Below are 21,220 nucleotides of genomic sequence, written 5' to 3' on the forward strand. Positions count from 1 at the left end.
CTATGGCATTAATGAATGTGAATTTGGTGTCCTCTTGCTGAGTTCAAGCTGTAAATATTAATGCAAATGTGACAAGCCTAATATAAGAATTGCACTGCATGAGTCTACATTATGGATTTCATGCTTTTTTCCGAAAGCAAGAGGTTGCTCTTACAAGCAGGCTTTACTTCCATACAGTCTTTCCAAGAATATAAAAATATTGTGGCAGAGTCTCAACTCTCGCCTCATTGTAGTAACTTGAGACAAGATGAGGTGCTGTGTATTCTGATTGATTCTAATAAGAGTGCAGCAACGCTTTCTAATTAGTGTACACACATAATTAGCTGTAATACATTTATTTGTGACTAGGTGCACACATTCAATAAGCACAGACAGTAAAGGCTGGCCAACAGTTTATTTTGTGAAAATATGACAAAAGGGCTTAAAATCATTACTGTGGACAAGAAAGCCCTGTTAAAACAGTTGGCTGCTTAATCAGATCTTACATTTCCTTCCTTTTTATTGTATCATGAAACCCCAGAATATTAAGTGACGTTCGAAAAGAGGAAAACATCACTTTTTCCCTCAAATCAGCTTGTACCATGCCCACATGTCAATAACAAACATAAAAAATAACGACCATACCATCTATTTCATAGCACATGCTTGCTGCTTTAGGGATATTAAGGATTTGCAAATAAACTGCACATAATGCAACACAACAGGCATCTGTCAGTATCCATAGTGACAGATGTTTCCTGCCTCTGGTGGAAAGTGGCAAGTGTGTCCTGCTGTTTCTTGTTTTTATGGCTTCACTGTAGGAACGGAGATGGTTGCTGTGTTATCAGAGTGGTACTTCAAGTGAATTGCTATTGGGGACTGGTTTGGTTAAAAAGAATCAGCTTGGGTTTACTAATGTGTTGTTTATTCAACTTGTAATTGTTATATTTCCAAACGGCAAAAAGAATGTAAATTTGTTCATTTGATTTGATTCATTTAAGAGGAACAATTTTACACGTCAAAGACTGTTTTTTGTCATGTATTTGACATCAATTATTTTTCGGCTAAGCATGTGAAATGTAGAACGACCAAATACAAGTTGGCCAAGGAGGAAAGACGGACTAAATTTATGATCCTTTTAAAAATGCCTGATTTCTGATTCGAGCCGACTGATGTGCAACACAACTGCTTTTCTCTGCCATCAGGAAAAGTAGCACCGCTCCAGAGGACGATCTACCGCTGCTTGTGTGACATTATGCTCCAGAAAACCAAACTCGGGTCAAAGTGATGCAGTGGGCAAAATCAGAGACGTGTTAAATGACTTACACTGCTGGTTGCAGCTGAAAATCTAAGTTTGCCACAGTATGTGAGCTGAGGTTGTGGATTTGTGGTGCATTCATTTCTTCCCCTCACTTCTACTCATCTCTCCTCTCGCCAATCTCTGAACAAAAACTCATGTGCTTCATCTTCTACCAAACCAAAATCATTTTAATGTGACATCTTGTGCAAGCCCCCATGATGTCTGAGAACAATATGTCTTCACTAAAACCTGCGTCCCACTGAGCTCATACTGTATCTACAAAACAGGGGAAAAAAACAATAATATGAATTTTCTTTTCTTCTGTTATGAAAAACCTTATGATATACATTTTAAAAGGTCCCAAACACATGAATCATTAGCATGTTATTCATTTAGTCTTGAGCAGGATTTGAACACACGTCGTGACGCCAAGAGCTTTATCGCTCACTGAAGCGACTGAGGAGAGAATGCTTTTCTGAGCGGGAGCCCTCAGATCTGCCGTGAAGCCAAATCTGACTGCAGAAAGGCTGTCAGTGCTGTCAGCTCACAGTTATGCAAACAGGAACCTAATCAGTGGAATACAGTATTTACAGTGTGAGAGTGAGAGCCACTGGAGAAGGACAGAAGCTTCTGATCTCGGCTGGAGGAGCTTGTTGCCTTCATCTTGGGCCAAACTGCATTTTGGTGGAGAGAGGGAGCGAGATTTGTGGTATTAATTTGATTTCAAGACAAAACAAAATAATACATGCTATTAAAGCTTTTGTGTTTGAATTTAATGTAATCTATTTGATCAATATTATCACAAAGAAAGAGCCTGAGTACCAACAAGATTGGCCTGGTGTTGCCCACATATATGTATAGGTAAAGGCAATTCTCAAGTCTCGTGGTATCACACTATATGGTTCACTTGTGCTTTCCTGCATTAGGACCTCAAAAGTAGCACTGATTCTTCTCAATATTCAGCGATGGTCAGGAAGCAGCACAATAAAGTGAAAGGCACAAGCAAAGGACCAAATAATGAAGATTAAAACATTTAAACTTTCAGTATCACCAAATACAGAATTCAAGTCTAGATCACTCAGTTCATTTGTTTGCAACTGAAATGAGCAGCTCCTGATGAGAAAGGTATGTACATACAGTGTAAAACTTGACATCTGCATGCAGCTGCTTCTGTTCCTCTGCATCAACTGGCCTGATGTGCTTTGGGAGAAGGAGAACATCATGCACTGTGATGGCTTTTCAGACCTTCTTTGGTGTTTGAACACGGCGTGCGCTGTAGGAGTTAACATTGTCTCCAAGACATTATTTTACTGTTGATCTTATTGCAAACCACCACCTAAAAACAATCCACTCACTGACGCGGCTTGCAGCTAACGCCGCAGAGCTACGACAAAAATGCTGACAGTGTTGACCTGAGTGGAACCTGAGGAGAACCTGAGGGGAACCGGAGGAGAACCTGAGGAGAACCTGAGGGGAACCGGAGGGTCGCAGCCACAAGCTAACCAGTGGCACACAAACATGCACTAAAAGCACGCGTGGTGAGCCCGGCTATGTCGACAAAGCAAGGAGAAGCTCAGATTACAAGACACAGAGAGAAAGAGAGCGCCTTTATTTTCTGCTCAGGTTGACATATTAATCCACTACATCTTTACATAGCAAATAGTTGTTTGCTGCTATATTAATGCTCTCAACGTTGTCTCTTTGGAAGTTGACACAGATTCAATAATCTTTGGGGAATTTCAACAAACTCATAGTTCCAGGCTGTCGTCTCTGCAATATGAGTGCATATTTGTAAAACTATGTGTCCCTGTCAATTGTTCTGCGTGCCTGCTGAGAAAGGGAACATGATGTATTACACACTTATAAATTCTGCCCGTCCAGCAGTGCAGACACGACACTGTGAGAGATTATCTAACACAAGATACATTTCAACACACATTTTGGTAGCTGTTGGATATTGTAATTGGTTCACTCACGTCACAGGGTGCCATACATCTGAATTAATCAATATGCTGTATATCACCAGGGAATTCTCTGCTCTGTCCTCCAAAGAAACACACAAGAGGGATCGGTATCGCCGATCTTCGTGTGTGGCGACCCCTTAAAGTCTAGGTTTTGCTCTGTGAAGGGCATCGTTTGTGTTCAAAGTCCTGCATGGTTAGAGTTAATCTCAGTGAGCAAACAGTCTGACCCGAGAAGCCTGAGCATGGGGTTTATCTACTCATGTTAACGCCTCTGTCACCAGTCAACTTTTACAAGCTCTGGCAGATTTTGTTGTGCTTTGGATAAGCTGCCAGCTTTCCAATTAACAGCCCTGCCACTCTCCTTCAAACCATCAGAACGCTTCAGGCCGTACTAGTTCATCAACAAGAGAAGCACATGTGTGCTGTGTGTCAAATGTTTTGGAAATCTACCATGAGTATTTTTATTTTCCTTTTCTTCTGCTGTGACACGCGGGAGTCAAAATCTGTTCATCATATGGTCCCTGTATGACACATATCCTATTGCTATAAAAGGACAGCTGGCACAATGTGACAATAAGTAAAATAATGATGCCGAAGTTTGATATAACATGTGCAAGGTGTATGAATAGGCAAGTGTACAACTTTGCTGCACAAACATAATAGTGGAATTCTAAAAATAGCGTTTTGTTTAAGATCTAATTACATTCAATGACAAACATGCACATCACAGAGTGGGCAAACACTCCGCTGTGATATCCTCATGACTTAGTGTGGTGTAGGTGGGCTTATAAATATATAATGGAAATACACAGTAGCATGAAAAGAAGGTATTAAGGCAAATAAAGGGTGACACAATTCACCAGAACCCGAGATTATAGTGTATGTGTGAGCTGTAATCTCCCTCGAACAGAGCCTGCACACCCATGAATGGTTTGTCCTTCCCTTATCAATACACTCTACACAGAATGATATCTCATGAATTAATGTGCAGTTCATTTACTGGTCGGATTAACGCTCGCCCAAAAGATGTCATTCACTCCATGTTGAAAAGATTCATGTAGACAGGGATAATTGTTTAAAACTTTAAAACTTTGCACATTGGGTCTAAACTGTTAGTCCGACTTTGTCAAAAGTGACCACTAAAATGTCTAACGTCTAAAGTGTAAAGTGACCTTTTTTTGTTTTTTAGGCTTTCTTGCTCTCATTTCAGTACCTGACACCCACTCAAGTTCAGACAGGAAGAGCATACCCCTCAAGTCCGCCATTTATTCCTCATATGTCTGTCAATCATTTCTCACACATGCGCACTCATTGTTTACTTGCTGTCATTGTTCTGCGCAGTCAATCATGACACCAGCTGCGCAGATCAGCTGATCCACTCTATCCAATAAGCACACGGGAACAATGACATGGTTAGCCAATCATCTTGCTGCTGTCTCATTTAAATATGACTGTCCCTCTACCTTCAGTTCATTTATGCTGCAGTTACGCACCCCTCCACCTCCCCATCTCCGCCCAGTCTTCATGGATCCATCAGCTTCATCCACTCATCATTCTATCAGCTCATCACCACCAGGTCCGGACTCCACGGGGGGGGGGTCTATCTCGTTGCTGATCGGGGCAGTCGGCCCTCAATTTCAAATCTCCCCGTAGAGTCTAAGCGCCAAAGACTCTGAGACTTCATCATTTCATATAATCTGTTAACAGTAAACATGTATCCTTTCTTTATCTGACTGGTCTCTCCCTGTGAGAAAGACCCAACAAGTCACAACATGTGGCTGTCAAAAACACTGACAATGGTTCGTTGCAGCCTCCGTCGCTTTGTTGTCTTTAGAAAATAAAAAAAATAAAAACATTTTGCCCGAGGTATCAAATCCTGTGGGCTTTGCTTATGTGTTTCTGAGAAATACGCCTGTTTATCTGTCAGCACTGACAAGATAATGAATATTGCTTTGTCCACTCCCTTATCTGCTGCATAATGATCCGTATACTGTTTGATAACAGGTTGAGAAAAAAGGGTTCAGAATCACAAGATATTCCCCACAAAGTTGTTGAAACTGTCAATTACCGTCTTTGTGCCGACTATATTTTTCTGTTGCTTGAAAGTGAGAAGTAGGTTGTTGTTTTTATATTTCCCTTTTGGAGAAAATATGTTTTTACCTTTTCCTTTAAAAAAAAATAACCATACAAAAAGTACTGCCAAGTTTTTGAGGAATATGTATTGATTGTCCTACATCACTAATCCCTCCCCTGCATTAAGTCTCCAAACAAACCAAAAGAAAAAGTTCCTCATTGAGTATTCAATGCTCAGCAAAGTCATGTGGTTTTGAAGATTGTTTTGATTACATGACATGTGCTGCTGTTGCATCTGTTGCAGTCGCAAGACAAATATTGTCCTTGTTTTTGAGCCATTCTGTATTTTGTTTCCCGCAGGACTACAATGACGAAATCAGACAGGAGCAACTGAGAGAGCTCTCACTGCTCAATGGCTCTGACGAGTCGGGCAGAGGGAGGAGTGCACAGGGGAGGAGCGTACGACCAGCAACCACAATGTCCACGGGGTAAAGTACTAAATACACGGGTATTTTGTGAAACAATAATCAGGGCATCTTAAAGTTACACATTTCTGAAGGTTACTACTATTATGAAAGACTCTCAAAACACTTCTGAAACCCTTCTCATAGGCCAAGACTTATACATAATAATATAAATGTTGTTGTCTTTACAGTTGCAGTACTAACATTTCACACAATGGTCAGAACCTAAAAGGGGTATTGATATGTTGATATCATACAACGGTTGAGTAGTTTTCCTTTAAATCAGTTATGCAATCACTCAAAAGTAGTCAACCCCCAATATTTGTTATTCACTGCAATACATTATAAACAACATTTTGGTGTGCAGTGTTGTGAATGTTGAATACACGGTTTAATAATGAAGAAGGATGTCGCCACCTTCATGGTGAATTTCAGATTAATTGGTTCACTGTCAAACATCTGAATATTGAATATAAAGGTGTTATTCTTTCTCTTCCTCCTCATGTTGTAGTTAATAGTTTTAAACAGTATGTCCCTTTCAATTAATATTTTTTTCCCAGTTATGTCTTCTTTAAAACTCAAATATTAGTTGATTTCCATATACCGTTCTGTAGTGTTTTTTTAAGATGCAGGCAGGACCAGCTACTGAAAAACATAGGTGTGAGAGAGCATTGGTTTGGCATTGCCATGCATGCAGCTGCTAGTGTGAAACGCGTCCCTCATCGAGTCTCCTTTTAAGTTTGTTTCTAGAGCACATTGTCTGTATCTACCTGAGACATGGCGGCCCCTCAGGAGTAACCATGCAGGTACAGTTTGCCATGACAACCTGGTCCAATTCAGGCAGCACATATGGATGAGCTAAACCCTGCAGTAACATGGGACGCTCACACTTTTTAAGTCACCACCACCACGTCTCTACCTAGATTTTCCCCTTATGGCGCAACGATAAGCGATTATTGTAAATCTCCATGAAAAATATGCACCAGTAATTCGAGTGACTGTATTTTAGGATCACAATGGGCTGCTAGCTAGTGAAGGATGTGCCAGAGGAAAAAAGGGTATCCTAGCCCACCTACATTATGCTGCTGTTAAAATGCTAAGTTAGCAGACAATAGACGGCTTTGCGAAGCTAAATCCACCCTTCAAACCCTGTGGTGTTCATGTGGTTCTGCTACTGGACAGTCACACCTCCATAAAAGAAACAATCCACCTTAAATTCCTCAAGCCTGCCCATGTCCTGTGGCCTTTATTGTCTCTTTACTACAACCTGAGTGTATTCTGAGGCTTCAGGCAGATGGAGGTGTGATTTTGGACAAACACATGCTAGGCACTGCTCCGTCGTGTTATTGAAGGAACCCCGCTGCATACCGTCCCACATGCATGTTTGCAGAGATGACAAAGACACAAAGTGACACTCTTGAGCCTTCTGATCAGTACAAGATTTGCGTTTCACTGTATGACATCCAGCGACTGAGGCAGCCTTGCACATATGCAGCGATGAGAGGGATGTCACTGATTTTGTTATGTCTTGATGCCAGTTTTTCCTCAGACATCACTGCAGCTTGCAATGTTATGAAGTAAGATTCTTAAGGCAAATTGATGCCATGTTTTTCTGCTCGTTTGCTTTGCCAGGGGCCACAGAGGCACAGGAAGGAGTGCAGCCGCCCCTCGGGGGACAGTGGCAGCGACGCACAGCAAACTTCCCACGGCTGTTTTAACGAGGGAGGGGAAAGCCCCGAGGGTCAGGGGGGCAGCAGGGGGTGCAGGATACAGGCCCCCGCTGTTAGCCGTCACACATGAACCATACGACGACTACGTAAGTCCAATCCTCTCTGCACACATGTGAAATGTATAGCTGATAATAATTTGACTTGAAACGTGTGTACATCAGACTTGTTTAATCCCCTTTCACGTGATCTGGAGGTGTCTTGCTTTACACGGAGAGGTAGGGCATTTAGGGACGTGTGTTTAAAAAATTAGGGCATGCAGGAACTTAATTATATATATATATATATCATTTATTTATTTAAATTACTTTTAAAAGCATACCAAACTTTTTAGAATGATTTTGGATCTAAGCTACCCTTGATTTACATCTATATCAGCATAATATTAAAATCAACTTGACTTGTGGGGGATCTATTAGTAGAAATGGAATATAATATGCATAACTATGTTTTCACTAGTGTATAATCACCTGAAACTAATAACCGCTGTGTTTGCATTAACTTAGAATAAGCCCTTCATATCTACATAAAGAGTGGGTCTTCTTCAAGGAGTCCGCCATGTTACACCGTTTCTACAGTAGCCCAGACAGACCAAACACGGCCTTTCTTGTATTTACATTTCCTGAAGGCCATTGTAGTTCTCCAACACAAATTAAAAATGATGATGACATCAGCTGCAGAGTGCAAAATGGTGGCTCTGCCGTGTGGCTTCTGTTGCTCCTAAAGAAGTGTTATTATGGTAAGTATGGCCTCTGAGCGTGGCCAACGGCGTTACCGCGGCTTTGCACGTGGCCTTAACCACAGCGCTTGACTGCATTGAGGGCTGAGATTTATCGTCTTTCAGCTCTATTTGTAACAAATCTGTCCATCACTTGCTCTGTTAGCTGCTATTTCTAACTGATCTGGAACTTTGCAAACTTATTTTTACTAATTGCATATTTCATAGCATATGGTTACTTCAATGTCTATTGCTTATTTCATCTAGTTTGATGTTGGCAAACACAATGTCTGTTAATGTGAATGCAGCTAATGTAAATGTGATCTTCCATGATGCGGTAAAAAAAAACTGTTAGACGACAGTCTGAAACATGAAACAAAAGGGTTAATGGCAGAAAGCATTGACATTCTGATGTCAGAAAGTCATCTCTATAAGATAAGCAAACATGTTTTGGCGTGACAGGAATTTGGTCACTTGTGCATTGAAAATGTAACAGCATCAGACGTCAGTGCCTGGAATGAGCTCTTGAATCAGTGCCTCCTTGCAGCTAGTAGATGTAAGTAAAACAAATGCCTGAAAAGTGCAGGAAAGTAAATGAGGTTTTATAGTTGATTAAAACATATGAAAAAAAGCAAATATACCATACACATAAGCATGTGCGTGTGGTAACACTATAAGTTACCTTGAAGTGGAGTGTCCCATAAACAAAGTAATTGGCTGACACATGAAAGCTCTGCATTGTGAATAGCTGCACCGTGAGTCGGTAGTACCTTGACCAGTGGTCTAACACATCTTTGTTCACATCACTTGAAAAAATGCTGGAATCCGTACAAAGAAATACTCCGTTTTGAGTTAAAAGTATGCTTGCCCTCAGATCTTGAGAATATCTCAAGGTCATTTTGAAAAGACGACACACGGTGAGCTCTAAGTTTCATCCAAATGAAAAAAGGCAAGGCTATTTCCTCAGAGCCTTCCTGCTAAGCAAAGCCCCCATGTGTGCTGGCAATTGAAGATTGGGCTGTCTGCATGGGGAAATGCACAAGCGCAGTCTCATTACCAAACCAAATTGAGTTCTGATGTAGAGCCTGTATATTTCTGAGGAGTAAAAAGCGAGGCATTTCTTCTCTTTGTAATTGGAGGTTGGAAAGAAGGGTGGGAGCGCAGAGACTAGGGGATTATGAAAAGATGAGTTTGTCCTGAACATTTTCTTCCATCATATCTCACTTTGTTTCTTTTTTTTCCTACTACATTACACAATTTCCTTCAAGAATGTTTCCAGAATGTAGCATGAACTCTTTCTACAAAAGGTCCTGGTTTGTTTGTTTTTTCAATCACTGAGCTTACACGATGTTGTAGAGTCTGCTGAAACACAATCATACATCAGCAGCAATAGATTTCCCTTTGTTGCTACATCCTGTATTTGTCTTTGAGAAACAAATGTACAATAGATATGTCTCCGTTGTACAAATAAGATTGTTGATTGATGGACTTTGTCAAACTGTCAGTATGTTCCATAAAAGTGACACTGTGAGAATTTCCATAATCACCTTATCGAGGGTGGTATTGATTTAAAACGAAGAGAAAAAAAAGGATGAGGACACTGGTAGTAATCATGTATAATTGTTATGGCTCCATGACAGCTGTGGCCAGAGGCATTATGTTTTCTGATTGTCTCTCTCTCGGTCTGGGAGCAATATAGGTCTTTTCTATCTTGATAACAATATAGCATGTGTTCTGGTCATTAAATAAATGGTATATAAGAGATAACTCTTATAGCTAGACAGCTAGACACTGTCTATGTTTACATGCATGCACACAAATACAGAGTAATCAAATATAAGATTTTTGATTTGACTACACTGTGGTATTAGCAGAATTCTAATCAATTCAGATTTTCTGTGAAAGCTGAGTTAGTGTGCAGGTTATGATCTATTTAGACAACGTAATTATATATCAACATATCTCAATATATGATTTCATCACAATATGATTATATTGAAAGACAAAACAAATGATCATCTTGAATAATTGCACAGCCATAGCCTGAAGGACACCACTTAGACACTGATTAGATGTTGGAGGTCAAAGGTCACAGACAGTGTGACCCCATGTCTGTGCCATATCTCTGGAACGCCTTCATGTCTTCAAATTTGTCAGCCTGGACTCAGGGATGAACTGATTCTGATGGCCAAATGTCAAAATTCAAGGTCACTGACCTCATGTCTGGTCCATTCTCATATCTGAGGAACGCCTTGAGGGAATATCTTCAAGTTCGGCACAAACGTCCACTGTGACCTCACAATCGCATAAGTCAAGAATTGGAATGCTAATTGTGACAATTTCCTACAGATTTCTAGGATATAATTATGAAGTGAGGATACTTTCGGACAGACATGGATGTAAGCTGAAACATGACTAGTTGGTCGGAGGAATACAACAGTAGGGTGATAATTGTTGCTTAACACTGGTGTTATCTCTCTCACATGAATCTCACCTTGCTACATCCTTTACATCAGCACTCTGTTCACCTGGGAGTGAAGTCGTTTTTGCAATGACTCCAGTAAGGTTTTGCCTTTCAGGTGCAGAGAGTGCTGCAATACTTCACTCATCTCTGAAACCATATAAAACACCCTTGCCAACAGCAAATAACCAGTTGTACTCCTCAGTGTTGTTTTGACATAATACTGTGAAGGAATTCAAGTATAAATTGAATGACATCTACGTTTTTAGTGTGGATGTTAAAGGATAACACTATAGGTATTTTATCTTTGTGTTGTTTTCAACAAATTCCATTGAAAAAAACAAGTTAAGACTAAAAAGTCTCATTCCTCAGTGCCATAGAGCTTCAGAGTAGGGCTGGGTAAATCGGTCGACATAATCAATGTCATTGATTAGACAAATACATCAATTTGCATAAGCTGCCTCGGCAAAGTCGCAAGAATGGCTGCGCCGGTTCAAAGCATGCATCCCCCCTCAGAGCTGCAGCTAACACCGCCCGCCCAGAATCCTCTAAAGCATGGGAGTGTTTGACACAGAGACCCAACAATGTGGTGATATGAACTATATGTAAACTCAATGCAACTGTTAATGGATGAACACTTCTGAATGGGAAAGCAACCCAGAGTGCATACTGGTACCTTCTGAGCAGCAGTGAGACATTCCACTGAAATCAGTATTAATTCCTCTGTAAAAAATGTGAGATTAAAGATGCAATTGATGGCATTTTGTATAGACTGGGACCATGGCCTCAGTTTAATGTTAAAGATCAAATCCCATCTGGATCAAATCTTATCTTTTAATGTCGGAGCAGAAGATAGAAGAGAGGAATGTGGAGAGTGATGCAGGATGCTGTCCCTGACAGCAGACCATGAATTGTACAAATTGCTGGTAAAAATTGAAACGCATAGCTTGATTTTTAAACCTGAGCCCTGCAACCATACCGAGGCAGTGCGGGAAATGCCATAATGTGATTAAACACAGAGCTTTGGGAGGCTTTGAAGAAAAAAATCTAATCTATCTACTGTTGAAAAAGCAAAAGGACACCCTTTTGAAATGGGGGGAAAGATTCTCCCCATATCATCTATTTCGTGAACAGAAAAGATGCGTGAGATTCTGTATATATCTTAAAGGAGAGCGGTTTCTCAGGCCACCTTTATGCACATCTGCTGTAATTGCTTTATAACAATGGGTTCCGATACACTGCTGAGTTCACATTTGTTAGATTCATTATGGAAATTGTCCACGCTCTCCTGTTTATTAAAATAGATGTATGACACACACTTATACTTGATTGAGAAGAAAAACTGGTAGAATGCATAAAAGTGGCAGTATTATCAACAGGGACAGACTCAGTGTGACGGAAGTAGCACAATGACAACTACAATATCGATCATCTGAAGATTGAAAAGTACTTTTACTGGTTTGTTTTTCATTCTTGAGCCTCTGTTGAGCCAATGAGACAAATATTATATTGTTTAATTCACTATTCTTGAAATTATTACACGCGCCCATTTCTCAAATTTAAACACGACACATTTATATTTCAGAGTAAACTCGTATGCGTTTAGTCAACAACGAAAGGTTCATGCTGATTGAATTAGCAGGTAAGCAGTGAAGAGCAGCATCTATTCACTGAGACAAAAGGCTGCAAATCTAATTTTCTTCCCTATTCTGCTGTGTGGAGAGGCATTCGCAGGCAGCTCCATAAGAAGATCAGTCACTGTCAGGGAACATACAGGTTGTCAATTGATAATGAAGCACAGTGCTAAGGGCCTTTAGGTTCTCGCTGTCCTAATTACACTGAGCGAACACTCTCCACCTTTATGTTAACATTTGATTTATTTCCTCTGCCTTGTTAAAAGGGACCGGTGTTAATTGTTTTTACAGATGAGTCAAACTTGAGGAATCAGGCCTCATTAATTAGTAGCTGGGCTATTTACATATAGCACCTTGTTGTCTCTGAATGCAGCCTGTGTTGTGGGTCAAACTCATACTAAGGTCAGCAGAGAGATAAATCAGAGTATGATGAACGTTGTGTTATATTTTCTTTGAACTTGATGCTGAATTTAGGTTTCATTATACAGAACATGTGTTGCACTACTTTGCTTCTACCTAACATTGCTTATCTGTAATGTTAGACCATTTAATCAGTAATTAAAACAGCAAATAGTGATAGCTTGTATTTAAAAACGTGTTAATACAAATCCTGTCATCCAGAACATTCATGTATAGTTTTACCAAAAAACTAAATTGTCACCTCCCAGCTTTTTTCTGAACTTTTCAACTAAATTGTTGTTTGGTTGGCATACACAATTTGACCACTCTAATTAGTCATCACACATTTCTACAGATACATAATAGTTAATCAGAAATATAAGTTTAAAAATGAAACAAGAACAAGATGCAAAACCAAAAGTGCTGCTACAAAAGTCTTGCACTACTTCTTAGGGTTGTGTATTGACAAACACCTCCCGATACGATACGTACAAAATATTACGCGATATGATTTGATACATATTCCAATACTTTTTTGAAAAGAAAACTTAAAAATAGACCTGAAAATACATAGTCTAATCACATATCGATAACTCAGCGGACAGATTGCATCAAAAATACTTGAAAAGGTATTTGTATTGCACAAAGTCACTAAAATGCCATTGCCATAAAAACCTATATTAAAATAAAATACATACTGTATTCTTTTCTTATTGTGTCACTGACCACTCTTAACTCCTATGAAATATATGCATTAAGTAAAGTTGTCTGTCACTAAGGCTGGGTCCTTCCCATTTATATCGCATTCCTCCAGGTTCAGTGTCCGTAACTCCGTGATGTTACTGCCTCTACGCCTCTCGCGCTGCAGTGTTGTTATGTGTGTGATGTAATCGTAACGTTTGATTGAGTGGTATAGTAGTCTAACATCGCAAGTCAGGGCTACTCTCTCTCTGCAGGGGGAGCGATGTTTTGATACATTTCTTCCCCTCTTCGTAAATCCTGGGCACTGACTACACAGCTACATCCATCATGGGGAAGCAGGAATGAGTCGGGATTACATAGCGCCGCTCTCCGGTATACAGTCGCTTGCTTGTGGGACGCCATGTTGTTATTTTTTCTCCGGCTCATGTTACAGGCCATGAAGTTACTGGCCTTAGCTTAGAAGGCAAGAGGCAACGACTTCTATTGTTACATGAGCTAATGAGGAGGTTGTTTGACACACCCAGGGTTTTGAGGCAAAGTCACATTTTAACCAGATTGTTCTTTGTTTTGTATTTATTGATAGTAGTCGTGGATGTATCAATACACTATTGGTTAAAAATCATTGCGATAGTAAGGCAGACAACTTGGCTACCATATTTCATGTTGTAAGCAATTAATCTATGTATTAACAAACTGTTTGTTTTTGATGTGCCCCTCCTGAATGGGCTTTTCCTGTATCCTGTAACCCTCCATAGTAACATTGTAACCCAATGATATGCTCAGTTGCTCTTTTTTAACGCTACTGTAGGTAAACACTGTCAACATTTTCAATATATATATATATATATATATATATATATTTATATATATATATTTATATATATATATATTTATATATATATATATATATATATATATATATATATATACTCACTCAAGTTTTACGTGACATTCATTCCTGTAATTCTGAAGAATTTACTGAAGATTTATTTTTAGAATGAATTTGACTGAAATTAATCCACCGATCGCTTTACATTTACAGTCCAGTGTGGAGCGATTTGTCATATGGGATTGATAACAAAACAGTCAATTACTGAGATACGCAGGTCTTTGACTCTTCCTTTGTAGAAAATAACTCATGCAAGAAAATGAGAAGTATTGGATCCCCTGAACAACTTAATCCCTGACATAATCCTTAACTTTAATTTAGTCAATTTCATGTTCACACAAATAAAGCCACACAGTAACCAGAGCTGTTGGAAACAGCATTACCCGAAAGGAGAGGGAGAATGTGTACAAGTGCCTTGAATGTAATTTCCTTTGTGTTCTTCACACGGATGTGTCTGCTCTGGTGTTATAAACATTACCAAAGCAAAGCCACACCAAAAGCAAAATGCTATTACTCTATTGTTACAGGCAGACAGTGCTGTTGAAACCACATCTGGCAGAATCTAGCTTCATTGCAGTTTCAACCATTTTCATTCTGCTGATTTTAAATGTATTCAAAGTGGGCACTTGTATGCATCATGGTGGAGCTTGATTTGAAAGTTTGGAAAGGATAAGAAGAGATTAGATCATGATGAAAAAGAAAGGTACGCTCTTCAAATTCCACTAAATATCTTAGAATGAACAAGATCCAACAATTACAAGAGCAGACAATAGCAATAGTTTACTGTTCTGCACACACGTGGGCCTTGCTCCAGTTTAGGTGTCATTCAGATTGAGCTGTTTACGAGCACCTTTGGTCCACTGAGATTGATTATCCCTGCTGTCATGAATAAACCGTTCATCAGAATATTATTTTTGTTTTTGCCGTTTCCTGCATTTATATACATCTAGTGACCTACATCTAGCAATTAACAAAATATTATAAAAGTTGTTATTGTGCTAGTAGCTGTATGACAATTGGATATGAATTATAAATGTAATGTAAATTAAATAGTTTCCTTGTTAGAGACCTGATGATGAATTGTTTATGATGAATAATGCTCTCCTGTATAAGGGACATGTGTCCTTTAGTGCCTTGCCTTTTGATTTAGGTTCAATTCTAGAATATTTTTAGGAGTGTACAAACTATAAATAAATATAGGATAAATTAGTTTTTTTGTTTAAAAATTAACGCCCAAAAGCACTCACTCTTGCTCATATAACTTAATTGCTGTGAGTGAACAGTCATTATTGAAAGCATATCATCTCCTCTCTTGATCTGGGTTTTGGAAACAGGACAGTGCAAAGATATTGGTCTTCAGAGAGACTTTAGGAGTTAATCAACTGAAACGGTGAAAGGGACATGGACCAAAATGGGATTTTGAAAAGTGAGAGGAACATGTCCAACCTGTCCCCAGTGGTAATGACACCATCAAGTCCACCAGTGATAACAACAAAAATATGAAAAGGAGCATTAACTTCAGGAGAGAGGGCTATTACATGCCACAATTATCAATGTTTACTTGAATTGTTCCAAAAGCAGGTCACTTCCATAACTCGGTTGAGTCCGCTGTAGATGGAAGCACTCATTAACCAGATTACCGGGCCAGATAAAACAGTCTGAGCCGCACACACAGACATTTGCAATGGGATTTACACACAAACTACATATTGCCATTACTTAATGACATTAGTTTGCAATACTGATACTGTCTCAGTTTCTTCATGGAACACAACAGAGGATATTTCTTCTGATTTGGGAGAGAACAACAGTGATATGTGTTTATGAGAGCTATACAAACATGTGTAATATGTTTTATCTGTTTCACAGCTGCACAGATGTGGTAACCGATACTCATGTTTGTTACATGCTGTTTTGTCATTTTTGTTGTTATTGAACATGACTGCAGTTACTTGCTGGCTTTTTGTGCTTGTTTCTCAAGTAGCTACTTATCAATAGTTGAGATCCATATTGCGGTTTAAGACGCAGAAGGTGTCTATTAGGCTCCACTAGAGAGAGATGCTCTCCTGCAAACTTTAATCAATAATCTCTGTGGACATGATTTTTTTTCTCCCTGTTTCCTCTCTTATTGTCGACATGAAGTAATGGACTTTGCCTGAGGAGCTAAGTATTGATTGTTTTTAAATTCACCTTTAATGCTAACTGTGTGTTTTCTCACAGGGCTTCGATGATGGGTATGGTGGGGAGTATGATGACGATAGTTACGAAGCATATGAGGATAACTACAGCAATCAATCAAAGAGGTGATGTTTACACACACACACACACACACACACACTGAATAAACAGCAAAGCATGTTTCTTTTCAATCACCATCTGTCTACAGTTACTTACAATACAGCCTGTGAAAGGTCCACTGTCACCAGCTGTACCAGCATGACATATGTTCATTAATAAGACATTAAGACCTCCACTTGACTTACTTTGCTGACACAGAACATTAAGTCTGAACGATGAATTAGCAACTTGTATCTTTCATTTGATAAAAGGATAAGCCTGACGATATTTCTGTTTCTTATTGTCAACCACTCACAAAGACCAAAACCAGTGAGACAAAAACAATGAATTGTTCCAACTAACAAGTATCATATGTTGATCTAAAACCTGATATATCTTAGTCCTCTGCGCCATAGAGCTCCACTGTCATCTAAAAACTATTAAAAACACATCAGTGAGCAACATGCACACTGTAGTTAGTCCCACTTACACTGTCCTGCTGCTGTAAATACGTACTGAAGCACCACATGTGTATTTATCCACAGCTGAAAAGAGTCCCCAAGAAATGTACACTCGTTTGAGGAATGTTTGCTAAACCCTGAGAAAGCTTTATTCATATATAAAAATATAGATGTGTGACCTGTTTAAAGACGGTATTTGTAGATGATAAGGAAACTATAGAATAATGCCGACCTTATGTATACTTTAAATACTATTTATCTTTTCTTATTTTACAAAAAATGAATTTTGACTGATGTTACCGTTTTGTCTGTTTAGTATTTCAGAATATTATGAATATGGACATGGAACCAGTGATGAATCCTACAACAACTATGGTAAGTACTGCTTATTTTGAAAAAAGCAGAACTTTGTTTTGGTGAGTTGGACATCGATCCAACTACGAGTGTGTGTCTACTGCAAAAGGAAAACCGTCATAACCACAAAGTTAGAGCTTAAAACAATTAGTTTTTATATAACATTGATAATTGAACATCTTTGGTTCAGAAAAAACAAGCAATTTGTTGACATGTAAATTGTGATTGTGAAACATTTTCTGACATTATAGACCAAACAAAGATAATTATAAATTGGTTATTTGATCATGACTGCCCAGGTTGCACAATATCTACTCGCATCAGTATAATCACGAGAGCAATATCTGCAACCCATTCATTGTGCAATAATTAGTCTGCTAAAACATGTCCGATGTCCTTGTAAACCAGTAATAATTCACAAAAGCAACAGCAATTTGACTAACTTTTGTTAAATGTAATTATTCAAATTTGTAGACACAATGATTTTAAAAACAGACTTTTTAAGAAACATTCTTGGACCTTATTTAAATTAATTCCTGACAAGAAAATAAGCCTCTGCCACACAATCCAGACTGCTGCTGCACTGACATAATAAAGATGTTGTGAAGCAGAGAAACAAAAGGTAAACGACTTGTGGTTGCAGCCCACTTCCAATCACCGTCACCCAGGGGGCCGCTCCTACATGCACCACCCCTCCTGCCTTCCTGGCTACAAGCTGCATTGACTCGAACAGTAAATGTGCCAGTGGAAGCTCAGGGGGCTAACCGATGCCTGTTGTAAAGGTGGAGTGTTTTGCTTTTTGGATGTGTGCCCTCATGGAGCTTACTCCAGAAAAGCTGTTACTATTGGCTTAGAAACCTCTGCTGTACACACAACACTGCTGTCAGATACGCAAAAGAGTATTCAGATGTACTCGCAAGCTGAATCAAAACTCGAAGCTTTAATTCATGCAAACATTTTAGAAATGACCAAAAGTGTAGTTACAAGGTTGTCACATGACAGCGGCGATAAGCTGGTTGCCACAGAGGGTTTGCAGGCTTATTCATTTTCAGCACAATGAATTGTGCACCGGGGTGTTGAGGTCGGGCCAAACCAAAAACCAAGGGGGCAATGATTTGATTTTCTGCTCCATAAACACTTTCTTATTTGGAAGCAGTGCAATGTGCCATGGAGCAGAGGTGGCCGTCTTTATGTAATTTGGCTCAAAGGAAGGAGCCGCTGACAGTCAGATCTCAGTATTGGTCCAACAGAGGGCGAAGTGCTTATGCAATTAATTTTCTGTGGAGAGAAGCCTCTATGGTACCTGGGATGGAATTTATTCGCTTGAATCTTCTTGTCTTTGGTTAAAAGGGTTGTGAGAGGAAAGTATACGATACCCCAGCTCACAGTTTGACTTTGATACAGCAGCTTTCTCCAATGTGTGTTTAACTGTCTTTGCAGAGGAGGAGTGGGCGACTACCCGTCCCAGCCTCAAAGCCCCAGTTTTACGGCTGACAAGAGGGGGCTACAGAAAACAGCCCTATGGTAGATACTGAAGGTGCTCCAGATTTGTGACCTCCAATTTTGAACTTTTTATAAATATATTTTTTAATCCCCTATAAAATGTTTGTAACATCTGCTTTTTTAGTTTGTCTCCTTTACTAATTGAAATAAAAATTAACCCCCATAAAGCCCATAAATCCAGAAACTTAACTAATTACAGTATTCAGGACATAGTCCTTTCTTTAAAATTTAAAGGGGAAATGGAAAGAGACATTCATCCATAATCATACATGCACAGGAAGATTTTTGTTTTGAATTGGTTGTTTAAATGTCCTTCATTCCACCTCTTTCCATCTTTCCATCCCGAAAAAATGACAGTATTCTTCCTTTTTTTGACAATGAACTGCAGATTTTCTCTTCTAAGTTATGACTCAGATGTTGGCAAATTACTTTCCATTTATTGCCTTTAATGCAGAGATTATCATGGTTTACTAGCCAACACCTGTACAATATTTTTTCCTTTCAATAAACTAAGATTAGAGATTTTAGAGTCGTAATTTATATAAGCAACACACAACACAAAGTCAAAGTTGTCAGATTAGGATTCTGACAGTCTTGTCTTTCGGCCGACAACAACAAGGCATACAATTTAGTTGCCCCTGCAGTTTAGACAAAGGCCCTTGATTGCAAAAGCAATAAGTAGGGAGAACCTTTTTTCATAGTAATTAAAAAAATTAGACAGTTTTTCCTAATTTAGTAGCCTAAAAGAAAACAGCACACAAACCCAGCTCAGCTCATTGTGGGTCATCCAAAATTACTAAACAGGCAGGATGAGTCTTTAACCAGCCTGAGCTGCAGAGCAAATGTAACTTCAAATTTAAAATGATTTGTGTCAACCTCCATCACCTTTCTCCACAGTTCAGGGATTGGTCTGGCTGTGGGCTCGGTCTGGTTTAAGTGGATCTTATCCAGACTAATTCTGTGTAGTGAAAACATAACCTTTTGAGATACAGGCTGGCTTTTTCAAAACCACAAATGTGTTCATTGTTTGGCTTAGGGGAAATAAATAGAGAGCAGTTTTGCAGTTAATTTGATCTTTTAAAGTGCCTGCAGATCAAAGTTGGTTTGCAGAAGTTTCACTTCAATGTGTTGCAGGATTTGCTCAAATTCAATCATTATGAGAACCACACACTGCTCTGAACACAACATATGGAAACCAAACCTTTTCCAGAAATGAAGACGTGAATGCAAAGTGACTAAATGACCATTTCTAATAAAAATGTTTAATTTTCAGAAATCTAAATTGAACCTCAAGTTTCCCCATAAGTGATTGCTATATGAACCTCTGATGACTTGATGGTACAACTGAGTTGCTACCACAGACTAAAGTTAGCCTAAGTTGTACTGTGACTTTAAATGATATGAGATGTGAGATTGTTATCGTGCAAAACACATTCTTTTGTTTGGTTTGAACGCAATCAGCAATGTGCAGTGTGTCATTTCTAATGCGTGCTTTGTCCTGTGTGTAATCTGTATTTGTACATAACGCATTTAATAAAAATAACATAAACCTCAACACAGTGTGTAAGACTCTCTAAATAGGAGACTATGGAGCTATAATTTGTTATTTCTTCTGCAGCTAACCTGTTTTGTAAAGAAAGCCCACAAACCTGTCCCAAATGACTAATTTGTTAAATAATTTATATTCCTGCTCAATTGTCCTTGACTCTTTGATCACTTTCTTATTTGGAAACTAATACATTTCTCTCCTAATCCATTCTGTGAAGTTTTACATCATTAAACAGACACTGATTGACTGTGAGAATGATATGGAGTTAAAAGAGGTAAGATGTCCTCCTATATTATCCTAACAATACGCTCAGCGTGTGAAGCTGTCTCGTGAGGAGCATAATGGGCCATACAGGATGTAGATCTTGGTGTTCACCCTCTGATAGTATGCACTCAGTGTGCTGTGGTTAGTATCTGCGACTCATCGATGTTTTTGCTAACTTCTTCTTGCATTTCTGTCATTCAACCTGAAAAAGCTGTATATGCCCTGTAATTTCCCGTGCTTTAAACTATTATAGCGATTTGAATTCTCTTTTGTGATTAGTACACCTGAAGCCTGGCTCTCATTAAGAGTGTAGATCACGGGACTGAAAGGAAGACTAAACACTAAGCAGGTAACCCTAATAATAATAATAATTATTATTATAATTATAATTTAAATCGGTAAATGCTAACTTCCACTTAAAAAAAAGTAAACCTGCCCTTTTTAACCCCAAATAAAAACAACTCATATCCCTAACTAAAATGTTCACAAGGAATTCAGTTAG

General features: G+C 38.9%; 1 protein-coding gene across 1 annotated transcript in view; it reads left to right on the plus strand.

Annotated features, from left to right (window-relative positions):
- The window catches only part of khdrbs2 (KH domain containing, RNA binding, signal transduction associated 2), a 47,744-nt gene extending 28,795 nt beyond the window's left edge, over positions 1-18,949 (plus strand). Inside the window, exons 5-9 of the mRNA XM_034551248.1 lie at positions 5,677-5,804; positions 7,413-7,596; positions 16,531-16,613; positions 17,365-17,423; positions 18,843-18,949. Coding sequence (XP_034407139.1) covers positions 5,677-5,804; positions 7,413-7,596; positions 16,531-16,613; positions 17,365-17,423; positions 18,843-18,937 — 549 coding nt within the window. The 3' untranslated portion in view covers positions 18,938-18,949. The remainder of the gene's footprint in view (positions 1-5,676; positions 5,805-7,412; positions 7,597-16,530; positions 16,614-17,364; positions 17,424-18,842) is intronic.
- Positions 18,950-21,220: the final 2,271 nt, after the last annotated feature.

Source organism: Cyclopterus lumpus, chromosome 15, assembly GCF_009769545.1.
Source record: "Cyclopterus lumpus isolate fCycLum1 chromosome 15, fCycLum1.pri, whole genome shotgun sequence".
NCBI classification, from domain to species: Eukaryota; Metazoa; Chordata; class Actinopteri; order Perciformes; family Cyclopteridae; genus Cyclopterus; species Cyclopterus lumpus.